This window comes from Rhinopithecus bieti, unplaced genomic scaffold (assembly GCF_001698545.2).
Source record: "Rhinopithecus bieti isolate Rb0 unplaced genomic scaffold, ASM169854v2 scaffold_7985, whole genome shotgun sequence".
In the NCBI taxonomy this organism is placed as follows: Eukaryota; Metazoa; Chordata; class Mammalia; order Primates; family Cercopithecidae; genus Rhinopithecus; species Rhinopithecus bieti.
This window is the reverse complement of record NW_016805762.1, coordinates 2,406,378-2,420,206: the sequence shown is the minus strand read 5'-3', so window position 1 is coordinate 2,420,206 and position 13,829 is coordinate 2,406,378. Positions and strand designations below refer to the sequence as shown.

Below are 13,829 nucleotides of genomic sequence, written 5' to 3'. Positions count from 1 at the left end.
TGGGGAGTTATACATGATATAAATGATGAATTGATGGGTGCTGACGAGTTGATGGGTGCAGCACACCAACATGGCACAAATATACATATGTAACAAACCTGCACGTTATGCACATGTACCCTAGAACTTAAAGTATAATTAAATTAAATAAGAGAGAGAGAAATTAAGGTATACGTTTCTATTTTTCACAGAAGTTATCATATGGAATCTATATCCTGACCTCTGTAAGTAATCAAGTAAAACAGGATGAATCACTTAAATACCTTTCACCTTCAACAAAAGATGCTGCTACAAGTATTTGACTAATTTTCAAATTAACAGGAATTAGGAATTAAGAAGAAAAGATCACTTGAGGCTAGGAAAATTAGTTCTTCAATAACTCAAATTGCTGGGAGATGAGAAGATGAAGGAATGGGTTAAACAAATGCTAAAAGCAGTGGATAAGGTAAAAACATGAAAACAGCATCATTCACTTCTTTTTTGCTATTAGTGGCATTTCAGAGGAAAATAGTGGGACTCTGAAAGCAGCGAGGAATATTTTAAATTTTAGCAGACTAGCGTTATTATCAAAGCAATATTTTACAAAAAAAAAAATTTGGTACCAAATACAAGACAGAATGAAAATGACAAACCTATTAATATGGGCTATAATTATTCTAGTATGTAATAATAAACTAAAGACACGTCTAAAAATTGAATGCAAGAGTAACTAGAAATAAAGAGGTTTGGAGTTTTTTGTTTTTTGAGACAGGGTCTCACCCTGTCACCCAGGCTGGAGTGCAAATGTATGATTACGGCTCACTGCAACCTCAACCTCCCAGACTCAAGCCTCCCACCTCAGCCTCCTGAGTAATTGGGAACATGAGCATGCCACCATGCCTGGCTAACTTTTTAATTTTTTTGTAGAATGGGGTCCCACTATTTTGCCCAGGCTGTTCTCAAATTCCTGGGTTCAAGTGATCCTCTACCTCAGCTGGGACTACAGACATGAGCCACGGCACCTGTCCATAGAAATAAAATGTCTTTAAGATTTCAGAGCAAATTGTAGACTGAGCGAGGCAGAGAGAAGTCACAGGATTCAAGCACAAAGATAACAATGCCTCAAAATCTAAAAACCATCATTGCTCACGACTGGCCTGGGGAAAAAAAAAAATCAACCTGATCAATAGGTGAGAGTTTTAGACACACATTAAATCTAAGGTAATGACAGGCCTTCCAAATTGAATGATCAGCCAGCAGACAGAAGTAACAATTTCAAAAAGTCACTGGTCAAGAAAGTTAAATTAAGGAAAGTATTACATGACCACTAAGCAAGCAGACCCAAGCCATATTCTTCAACAGCCTCTTTAGCAGTAATAAAGGTATTTCAATCTTTTTAAAAATAAGAAAAAAACATTCACCAGCTAGTCCTAACTAGGATCATGAAAATGGAAAATATATAAAAGAGACAGACTGTCAAAACTGAGCCTTCTAACAGAAGACAAGTGAAACGGTAGGAAGTAACAACAGACAAAATCACTCAGGCCAAAACCTTAGAAGTCATTCTTCACTATCACCTCTCCCCTCCACACTAACACCAAGCCCTATCTAACTAACTCTTTGTATACTCAAACTCATTCTCTCATTGTCAACATCTAATTTCAGACCCTTGTTCTTTGACTTGAATTCTAGCAAAGTCTTCCAACCATCCTTTGCTCCACTCTCCCCACTACTACCAAGGTAAAAATTTAAAATAGCAGTGTAATTCCAGCGACTGCTGCGTTGCTTAAACTCCTTCACTGGCTCCCCAGTCTTCAGGTATACAAGGCCCTTTTAAGATGGGGCCTCTATCTACTTCTCAATATCCCTTCTTCATTCCAGCTCTGATTCCCAAATACCACAACTCTTACTGTATTTCTCACAGAGCAGTTACTCTAGACAATCTGTACTGGTAGCACCTAGAGTGCACTCATTAAAAAGCTCAATCCTGGGTCCTAAAATATACCCACTGAACTATCATCTCCAGAGATGGACTAAGAAATCACACCAAGTAACTCTTATCCTCAGTGCCCATTTCTTTACTCTCTTACTTGATAATGCCCAATTGTTTTAAAATATTGAACACAGTCTTGATATCACTTCTAAAAAGTCTTCCCTATCAAATCCTTCTCTTCCCTATCTCCCAGCACCATTGCTCTAAAGTAGCCAATACTTATCTCCATCATCATATGGATCTGCATCCCGCCTCCCTACCTCATCCCCACCTAGAAAAGTTGTTTTACTTAGGACAGAGAGTGAATTTCACTAGCCACTGTATGTTGATGGCCCAGCAAAGGGCCTTGCACATACTAGTCACTTAAAAGTTTGCTAATTAAGTGAATGCAAACATTTCATCTTGTTTTCAAAGAATGAAAATATACCTTCATCTGCATCTGTTGAGTCTCTTGATAACTGACATGTATTTTGTTTTGAAATACATTATGTTCCTTTTCTAATGTTCCAATCCGATCTTTCATCCTTGCTATAACCACATTGCTTCTTTCCTTCTCTGACATCATTTCCTAAAAGAATATCCCAGAAATTTAAAAACTTGTTATTTAATAAGTATCATAAGCCTGCAACAATGGTAAACAATGATGTTATTTAACATCAGTAAAATAATCACGAATGATAAAACATTAAGTACTTGCTTTAAAAAACCTAGGTCAAAAGATTTCAAAAACAGTCTTCTGCATCTCATCTGCTCTTCACACCAATTCCCTTCATAATCACTTTGCCACTGTTTTACTACTAATTCAAATGCATTTTCTAGTTATTATTATAAGTTAAAGACTATGGGCCGGGCGCGGTGGCTCAAGCCTGTAATCCCAGCACTTTGGGAGGCCGAGACGGGCGGATCACGAGGTCAGGAGATCGAGACCATCCTGGCTAACACGGTGAAACCCCGTCTCTACTAAAAAATACAAAAAAGTAGCAGGGCGAGGTGGCGGGCGCCTGTAGTCCCAGCTACTCGGAGGCTGAGGCAGGAGAATGGCGTAAACCCGGGAGGCAGAGCTTGCAGTGAGCTGAGAACCGGCCACTGCACTCCAGCCCGGGCGACAGAGCGAGACTCCGTCTCAAAAAAAAAAATACTATGAACCTAAAATAAATCCTACATTCTAACTCGATTACACGAAAGAACATTTTAAAGCACAATAGTTCCTTCTCTATCATTCCCTGATACATTCTCTTTCAGGGAAAAAAGGCCTAGAAGGAAATAAAAGTCTCTTTCCTAAGGGAAGAAATAGGGATAAGACGTCTATAGTAGAGTCAAAGTTTGAAACAAAGGAAAGTAAAAATCAGAAAGCAGTTTTATCATCTTCCTAAGTCAAATCTTTTTTTTTTTTTTTTTTTTTTTGACAGAGTCTCGCTCCATCGCCCAGGCTGGAGTGCAGTGGTGCAATCTCGGCTCACTACAAGCTCCCCCTCCTGGGTTCACGCCATTCTCCTGCCTCAGCCTCCCGAGTAGCTGAGACTACAGGCGCTCTGCCATGCCCGGCTAATTTTTTTTGTATTTTTAGTAGAGACGGGGTTTCACCGTGTTAGCCAGGATGGTCTCGATCTCCTGACCTCGTGATTCACCCACCTCAGCCTCCCAAAGTGCTGGGATTACAGGCGTGAGCCACCGCAACTGGCCCCTAAGTCAAATCTTAAATGAGTGATTTCATTTTGTTTTGCTGGTACTACGAACTCCTAGAACAAATATTAATTATCAAAGTACATGAAAGCCAAGCAGTTTTAAAATCAGCTGCAGGTATGATTAGGACTAATCATGTCTCTGTTCTAAAGCAACTTTTTGACAAAATTTGAGATATTACATAATTTATGTTTGCCTGAGTTTGTTCATTCATCTTTACAAATTGTTATACTCCTGTATGACATACTTAGAAGTATATACATTGTAAGTACACAGCTCAATGAATTATCAAATTAGTTATCCTAATTTTTTTAAATACAGTCATATAGTCACATAAAACTGTAAGTTTCTAATTTTATTAACAACTTTAATCTTGCCAACTTTTTCCACTGACTTTTTTTATTTACTTCAAATTCACATAAAGGATTTATATTCAAACAAGGGCATTCATTCTTACAATGTCATCAAGTGGCTAGGTGAACGACTCATAAACAAACATCATGTACTCTACTGCATTTAATCCCTAGAAAGAGAAACAAGCACTTCAGGAATAATGAAACCATATTTTCTATAGTTTCAATTCTGTTCTCTCAGTTTCATGATGTTTTAAAGATTGGCTTTTCCAGTATTTTTTACCATTAACCTCTGAGAGTAGTATTTCTGAGATTTGAAGAACTAGACAAAAAAGTATACTTATCACAAGAAGCTCCATAAATAAATTACCTATGTTAAGAGTTTCACATTTATTCCATTAATCAGACTTAAACAAGATCACACCAAATTTTGTGTTTCTATAAAGAACGGATCTAGGTCAGATCCAATTAAAACAAATTCCCATGCTTCTGTACAGAATGCTTTTGTTATTTTGAAGTTAGGATATCTGTAAGTACTCTTATTTTAAATAATTCAACTATATCACAAAAGAGAGAGACGGCTCTATCTACCCTCCCAACACTCTAAAAGAAAGTTATTTTTGTTGGATATAAATTATAAATAAACTACTGACAATGGATAATTTCTAAAATATTTCATTGCTTCTGATTTGGGAAGTATATCCCTCGTACATAAGAATGTCTTCACCTGGGTTAACTGCTTACACCGATCCTTTGTAGCAGCAGCATCTTCCTTCACAGCAGCAAGTAACTTGTCCTTTTCTTGAAGCTGATGTACGAGCGTAGTCAATTCTCCCTTACTTGACTGCAATCGAGAAAGCAAGGCAGAATTAGTAATAGTTACCATGGGCTAATAAAAAGTATGAAAATGGCGCTGGGCGCCGTGGCTCACGCCTATAATCCCAGCACCTTGGAAGGCCGAGGCATGCAGATTACGAGGTCAGGAGATCGAGACCATCCTGGCTAACACGGTGAAACCCCGTCTCTACTAAAAATATTAAAAAAAAAAAAAAATGAGCCGGGCATGGTGGCGGGCGCCTGTAGTCCCAGCTACTCAGGAAGCTGAGGCAGGCAGGAGAATGGCGTGAACCCGGGAGGCAGAGCTTGCAGTAAGCCGCGATCGCGCCACTGCACTCCAGCCTGGGCGACAGAGCGAGACTCCGTCTCAAAAAGAAAAAAAAAGGTATGAAAATCAAATGTGGCACCTATACACCATGGAATACTATGCAGCCATAAAAAAGGGTAAGTTCATGTCCTTTGCAGTGACATGTATGAAGCTAGAAACCATCATTCTCAGCAAACGAACACCAGAACAGAAAACCAAACACTGCATATTCTCACTCATAAGTGGGAGTTGAACAATGGGAACACATGGACACAGGAAGAGGAACATGGACACAGGAAGGGGAACATGGACACAAGAAGGGGATCATGCCTGTCAGGGGGTGGGAAGATAGGGGAGGGATAGCATTAGGAGAAACACCTAATGCAGATGACGGGCTGAGGGGTGCAGCAAACCACCATGGCATGTGTATACCTATGTAACAAACCTGCACGTTCTACACATGTATCCCAGAACTTAAAGTATAAGAAAAATAAAAGGTGCTAAGATTAAAAAAATTATGAAAATAAAGTATCTAACATTAAGTGTTCCCGGGTCAATGCAGAGTTCTGTATTACATAAAAAGTAAAATAACTGCCAAATACTGATCAGTGAAATATTCAGAAAAATCTCTTTAAAGTTGTATATTCTGAAATTTCCAACTAGATACATATCAATCAAAAAACAGATTTTTACAAAGAATTATGGGAATTCTAGTTTTAAACTCAGAGTCAAGACAGTAATTTCCTCCATCTCCTACTAAATCGAAAGAGAGAATGTGAAACCAAAATGTAAGCTGCTATGAATGAAACAGTAACCTATAATCTCAAAGCATCTGAGGAAAGCTCACCAAATACAGTAAAGATCAAAATCAGATGCTCCACGACCCTGTCAGAATATACCCATGGCTATAGAGGTGCCATAAATGTGTAGTTCTCTGAAATTAACAGGCACATACTGAAAGGTAAAACCAGCAATCCCCAATTTGACATGGGAAACAACAAAGAAGTGCAAAGACTGGAACTTTCTCGGAAGAAGGTCTCAAGAAGGAAAAAAGTCACAGATAAAATCACACATCTCAAGAAGGAAAAAAATCACTCAAAGGGAGCAACTAGCCAGTGAGGCAGTCAAAAGATTCTCTATAGGGAGGCCTTAAGTCTCTTATCTGAAAAGCAGCGAAGGCTTAAAAAAAACTCATTTTACATACACAGTCCCCAAGGAGAACATCAGTCAGCCTTGACCCTTCAGTAATACCAAGGCTTAGCACAAAGATGATCCAAGAAAAACACCCCTCATTGGAAGAACAGTAGTAAACAAAATGAAACAGAATAAAACAGGATCTATACTAGATATCAAAAAATTGAAAATAAGAAAACACAAATAACAAGTGAAGAAAATCACCAGAAAAGGTTATCAAACAGCAGGAAAAAAAAAAACTGTGATTAAAAATCTAATACAGGAATCATCCCTGGAAAATAAAAGAGCTCAGAGAAAAGATAACACAAAATGAGATGAAACGTGAGCTGGCAAAACTAAACTGGAAGTAAAAGCAACACCATCCCAGAAATATACTATAGTTAGAAGCAGCAAACAGAAAAGCACATGCCGCTGTAAACACAGTAAGAGCCATAGAGTACATGGTAATGTGTTAGGTTTTTTTTTGTTTTTTTAAGATATGAAAGATATGAAAGATAATGAAGGTAGCCAGAGGAGAGCCCACATGTATTTAACTGATCTCCATTATTTCAAGAACATTATATATAACTTCCCAGTAATAAAAGTTGACTTGAATCTAATGATTGAAAAGACATACTGTATCCAAGGTAAGTTTAACAGAGTAGTCAACATCAAGCCATATTATAGTACAATTACTGAATGCCAAAGAAACTGAATCCCTTGATGTGTGTAGAGTAGGTCAGACACTGAAAAAATTCCAGTAAATAATAAAAATGTGATTGATTATTCAAAGAATGTTTTATTGTGAGAGTGCAGTTTAACAAAAACATATGAAAAGGGTGCAAAATGCAGGCTGGCTTCAGACCTCTACCCAGCAATATGAATAAAGAGAACAGTGAAACAACAAATGCATAAAATGTTTCAAGGAAAGAAAACTAAACTCTGGAATGTTATACCGCACCAAACTATTATTTAAGTATAAATACAACAAAAGCATGTTAACTTGCCAAAATTTGGAAAATTTCTTGAAGAAATCCCAGGAAAAATAACTTCAGCTAACCAAGAGATGAATAAAGAAGCTATGACAAAAATACTAATATTGAGATCTGGACCTACCATTAAACTATAAAATTAAAACTAAAACATGAAAATTATAATCACAGAAGAGATGTTAAATATTACAAGTATCTGACAAACAGAAAAACTATTATTAATAAAAGTTGAGGGGTGGAAGAAAGAAGCTAGGGGAAAAAAATGTAAGTGGTATAACAGTAGTTTCTCCTGCTACGCAGCATGGGGCCCAAATTGTTAATAATTTAAAGTTTAAAATACAACTGAAGCAAGTATATTTAAACGTCAATGATAAAAAATTAATAATTAAACATTTTACTAATAATTACATTAATAGTTTATATTTTTCAGCATTTATTATATGCTAGGGACTCTAAGCACCTAACATGCACTATCATTTAATTCTCAAAACTTGATCATTCCCATTTTAGACACGGGAAAACTGAGGCACTAAAGCTAAGAAACTTATCTAAGGCCACAAAGCTGCAATTGGCAGAGTCCAGATTTGAATTCAGGAAGTCTGACTCCAGAGCTCAGGATCTTAACTACACTCTCAAGTGCCTCATAACTCGAATACAAGGGCACGTGTGCACTCACACAACATAACATCTCTGCTCTAACCCTTCTAGCTTTTGCTCTGTTTTCCCCTACCCACCTAAGCTTACTCATAGCGGATACTCGCTGTCACTTTTCCCATTCATTTGGTACTTATTTATAATCTTGTACTGCAATGAAACTGCTTTTACTAAGGATATCAAACTCATCTCTAAAGCATGTTACTGTTGATCATTCAAACTCAAAGTTTCTGTGATTCCACTATCTCCTGGTGTTCCTCCCACTTCGCGCCTCTTCAGTATCTTTTGTGGTGATTTTCCTTGCCCTTTAAATGTTGGTGTTTCCTGGGGTTCATTCTTGAGCCTTCTATCACCTCTCACATCCTCCCTGATCTAATATATATCTACCATATGTACTGATGATAGCGGATTATCTTCCTCTATCACTCCCATTGTAGCCTTTCTTCTACTCCAGAGAAATATGTTTTAATTGTAAAAGACTATATCCACTTAAATGGCACAAGGGATGCCTAAAACAGCTTTCTGAAATTTCTCAATGCTCTACTCTCTACAAAGTGTTCACAAAAACCACACTCACCACAATCTATCCAGTTACTCAAGAGAGAAAACAAGCAGTCACCATGGACTCTTCTTTAGCCACTACATACAACTGCTCAGCAAATCCCTTAACTCTTCTATCCTATGCCAGTGCCCTGTATTTATCTTCCCCTTGCTCTAAAGTGGTCTTTATTCGGCACAAGGATTCAATTACCTCTGGGACTTTGAACAATCTGTGAAAAGGTCTGACCAACTCAGTTCTAAGGCAGGAAAAGAGAGAAACTAAACTTACCTAGTCTTACTCAGATACAGGAGACCTACAAAGGCAGAGTTCCTTCAGTAGAGAACAGAACCGCCCCACGAGAAACCAAGAACAAAAAGATTTTAATCTACAACCAAATGGCTCCAAGGAAAAGGGGAAAAATATCAACAGTTTCAAAACACTTGCTCCATGCTATCTTTAACAGTTTCCAACTTCTTCCAAGGCCTGCCTAAAATAGATAAAGGGTAGTCTGATTTACTATCCAGACTCTAGAGTTCAAAGCTGTCTCAGATAATAAAATGATTACTCTTGCCCCCATAAGCTACCAGGAACATCTTTAATTAGAAGAGAGACACTTAAAGCAATTACTTTTAATCTTAAAAAGCATTAACTCTAAACAGCAATATAGTAACACAGTAGCTTCAGCAAGGTTCTTCCCTGCTAGGAGCTTTTCCCAATCCCCACATATAACTAACAACTTTTTAAAGACATGTAGTCACCCAATTACAATAAAATAAACCAAAGGACAAATTCTTTAATCAATATCAAGGCTAAGCACCATGGTTCACACCTCTAATCCTAGCACTTTGGGAGGCCAATGCAGGAGGACTGATTGAGCTCAGGAGCTTCAAACCAGCATGGGCAATACGGTGAAACTCCATCTCTACAAAAAATACAAAAACTAGCCAGGCATTGCTTGTGGTCCCAGCTACTTAGGAGAGTGAGACGGGAGGATCGCTTGAGCCCAAGAGGTGAAGGTGCAGTGAGCAGAGATCACACCACTGCACTCCAGCCTGGGTGACAGGGCCAGACCTCATCTCAAAAAAATAAAAATAAAAATAAAAATAATCAAGAAAGTTCCTTGCAACAAAACATCTGTCTTTGTATTTAAAGTCATATTTATCGTATTTACTGATTACCTTTTTACTCTGGGCCATTGCTGGCATCACATGGAGACTGTCTAATAAGCATACTACATCGTAAAATTGCCACAGATTTGTAAAATGCACTGTCAATAGAAGTATGACAGACTTATAATGCTACGATAAATACTATGGCAAAAACATCCAGATGGTTGTAAGAAAGAATAGCAGGACAAACAATTTAGACTGTGAATTCAGGTTAGCCTTATATGAGAAAATGACATTTAAGTGGAGACTTGAAGGAGGAATTGGGCATAGAAAGAAATTGGAGGGGAGGGTTTGGGAGGAAAGGCAAGACAGGACAGACAGAAGAAAAAAGTCTGATATGAGAGAAGAATCAGAGAAGACTCCGTATGGGTGAAATTTAGTGAGGAAATAAGAAAAAATGTCATTAGATGAGGCTGCAGAGACAGGCAGGACGTAGACCTGTTAAGGAATCTGGATTTATGTTTTAACTGCAAAACAGAAAACACCAAAGGTTTTAAAGCAGTAATAGAACCTAATTTATCTCTTACAGGTCACTTTACAGTTATGCGGGGAAAAAAAACAAAATTAGAGGACTAACAGGAAAAGCAGAAACATCAATTTGGAGACTGCTGCAGGTAATCAGGTGAGAAGACTAGTCTAGACTAGTCTAAGAAAAAATTAAACCACTGAAGGTTTGAAAGTAGGTGAGAGGTTATGGGAAAAGAGGTGTGTATGTGTGTGTTTTCAGAATAAAGACAGTTAAATGCACCATAGCATTTAAATGACAGTTAAATGCTAATATTGAATAGCAGACACCATATCACTTTATTTTACATAGGTAACCCTTGAAAACTTCACCTTTCCCAGTACAACATAGTACATATGATATTATAGTGAATATGACCCATAATATAGATGTTAACTGCATGGGGTTTCTATTTTACAATTTTTTTAAAAATCAGCCATAGCAGTGATTATGCCTTTCAAATCATTTCTTTTAGAAAAGTAAACACAACATACACACACCCCCACAACAATAGCCCTGAGGTTCTTTGAACGGTGTGATCTTCCATCACAAAAACAGTTCATATATGCTATCCAGAAATCACCTGACTTTGACTTTAGCACTTCTGGTCAGAGCAAAGCACGGTCCAGTTTAGCCAAGGGCCAAATGACTTTAAAAGTAATATAAATCTGGCTGGGCGTGGTGGCTCATGCTTATAATCCCAGCACTTTGGGAGGCCGAGGCGGGTGGATCACGAGGTCAGGAGATCACGACCACCCTGGCTAACACGGTGAAACCCCGTCTCTACTAAAAATACAAAAATTAGCTGGGTATGGTGGTGTATGCCTGTAATCCCAGTTACTCTGGAGGCTGAGGCATGAGAACTGCTTGAACTCTGGAGGCGGAGGCTGCAGTGAGCCGAGATCACACCACTGCACTCCAGCCTGGGAGACAGAGAAGACTCTGTCTCAAAAAAGAAAAAAAAAGTAATATAAATCATCTTATTTTAAGCAATTGGCTCTGTCAAAGGATCAGATGACAACAGACGACATTTTAAATAAGTGAATTGATTAGTGTGAATATATGATATAGTTTGGCTGTGTACCACCCAAATCTCATCTTGAATTGTAGCTCCCATAATTCCCACATGTTGTGGGAGAGGCTTGATGGGAGATAATTGAATCATGAGGGCAGTTTCCCCCATACTGTTCTCCTGGTAGTGAATAAGTCTCACAAGATCTGAGGGTTTTAAAAGGGGAAATCCCTTTCATTTGGTTCTCATTCCCTCATCCCTGCTGCCATGTAAGACATGCCTTTCACCTTCTGCCATGATTGTGAGGCCAGCCACATGAAACTGTGAGTCCATTAAACCTCTTTTTCTTTATAAATTACCAGTCTCAGGTATGTCTTTATCAGCAACGTGAAAATAGACTAATACAGTAAATTGGTACCAGGAGTGAGGAACTGCTATAAAGATACCCAAAAACATGGACGCAACTTTGGAACTGGGTAACAGGCAGAAGTTAGAACAGTTTGGAGGGCTCAGAAGAAGACAGGAAGATGTGGGAGTTTTGAACTTCCTAGAGACTTGCTGAATAGCTTTGCTGATAATGACACAGGCGATGAAATCCAGGATGAGGTCATTTCAGATAGAGATGAGGAACATGTTGGGAACTGGAGTAAACGTGACTCTTGATATGTTTTAGCAAAAAGACTGGTGGCATTATGCACCTGTCCTAGAGATCTGAGGGAGACTTGAGGGAGATGATTTCGGGTCTCTGGCGGAAGAAGTTTCTAATAAGCAAAGCATTCAAGAGGTGACTTGGGTGCTATTAACAGCATTCAGTTTTAAGAGGGAAACAGAGAATAAAAGTTTGGAAAATTTGCAGCCTGATGATGCAATAGAAAAGAAAAACCCACTTTCGGAGGAGAAATTCAAGCCAGCGGCAGAAATTTGTATAAGTAATGAGGAACTGAATGTAAATCACCAAAACAATGGAGAAAATGTCTCCAGAGCATGTCAAAGACCTTTGCAGCAGGGCCCTCCTATCATGGGCTGGAGACCTAGGAATTAAAAATGGTTTCCTGGGCAGGGCCCCGGGGCCCCCTGCTGTATGTAGCCTAGGGACTTAGTGTCCTGCATCCCAGCCACTCTAGGCATGGATAAAAGAGACCAAAGTACAGCATGGGCCGTGGCTTCAGAGGGTGCAAGCCCCAAGCCTTAGCAGCTTCCACATAGTGTTGAGCCTGCGGGTGCACAGAAGTCAAGAATTGAGTTTTGGGAAATCTCTGCCTAGACTTCAGAGGATGTATGGAAACACCTGGATGTCCAGGCAGAAGTTTGCTGCAGGGGCAGGGCCCTCATGGAGAACCTCTGCTATAGTAGTGAGGAAGGGAAATGTGAGGTTGAAACCTCAAGTCCCCACTGAAGCACTGCCTAGTGGAGATGTGAGAAGAGGGCCACCCTCCTCCAGATTCCAGAATGGTAGATCCACTGACAGCTTGTACCGTGAGCCTAGAAAAGCCACAGACTCTCAACGCCAGCCCGTGAAAGCAGTCTGAAGGGAGGGTGTACCCTGCAAAGCAACAGGGGCGGAGTTGCCCAAGACCATGGGAATCCACCTTTTGAATCAGTGTGACCTGGATGTGAGACATGGAGTCAAAGGAGATCATTTTCGAGCTTCAAGATTTGACTGCCCCACTGGATTTCAGATTCGCATGGGGACTGTTGCCCTTTTATTTTGGCCAATTTCTCCCATTTGGAGTGACTGTATTTTCCCAATGCCTGTACCCCATTGTATCTAGGAGGTAACTAAGTTGCTTCTGATATTACAGGCTCGTAGGCAGAAAGGACTTGCCTTGTCTCAGATAAGACTTTGGACTGTGGACTTCTGAATTAATGCTGAAATTAATTAACACTTTGGGGGACCAGTAGGAGAGCATGATTGGTTTTGAAATGTGACATGAGATTTGGGAGGGTCCAGAGCGGAATGTTATGGCTTGGCTGTGACCCCACTCAAATCTCATCCTGAATGGTAGCTCCCATAATTCCCATGTGTTGTGGGAGGGACCTGGTGGGAGATAACTGAATCATGGGGGCGATTTCCCCCATATTGTTCTCGTGGTAGTAAATAAGCCTTATAAGGTCTGATGGTTTTATAAAAGGAAACCCCTTTCGCTTGGTTCTCATTCTCTCTTCCCTGCCACCACGTAAGACGTGCCTTTCACCTTCCACTATGATTGTGAGGCCTCCCCAGCCACGCAGAACTGTGAGTCATTTAAACTTTTTCTTTATAAATTACCCAGTCTCAGGTATCTCTTTATCAGCAGCATGAAAATGGACTAATACAATATATGAAGTAATTTCTGAAGGCATTCCAGACTATATGTTCTGAGATGTTACGGATGGGAGTAGATATTAACTGCTCTGGCTAAAGTCTTGTTTGGTGAACTTCTAATGACTGGTCATGAATATGCCCATAATCAAAAAACATGCTTACCTTCTTTAAAGCATCTTGTATCACACCAGACTTCTCCTTTAGCAGGTCTACAACACAAAGAGCCTCATCTTCAGAAAACATCATAGTCTTCAAGGACAGAAGAAAATCTTTAAACTTCACTTCAGCATTTTCTTAATTTGAAAAAAAAAAAAAAAAAAAAAAAA

General features: G+C 39.1%; 1 protein-coding gene across 1 annotated transcript in view; it reads right to left on the bottom strand.

Moving 5' to 3' along the window:
• Positions 1 to 13,829, bottom strand: part of KTN1 (kinectin 1) — a 108,764-nt gene that overhangs the window by 57,662 nt on the left and 37,273 nt on the right. Inside the window, 3 exon segments of the mRNA XM_017873691.1 lie at positions 2,400 to 2,540; positions 4,736 to 4,852; positions 13,666 to 13,796. Of these exon segments, the coding sequence (XP_017729180.1) occupies positions 2,400 to 2,540; positions 4,736 to 4,852; positions 13,666 to 13,796 (389 nt within the window).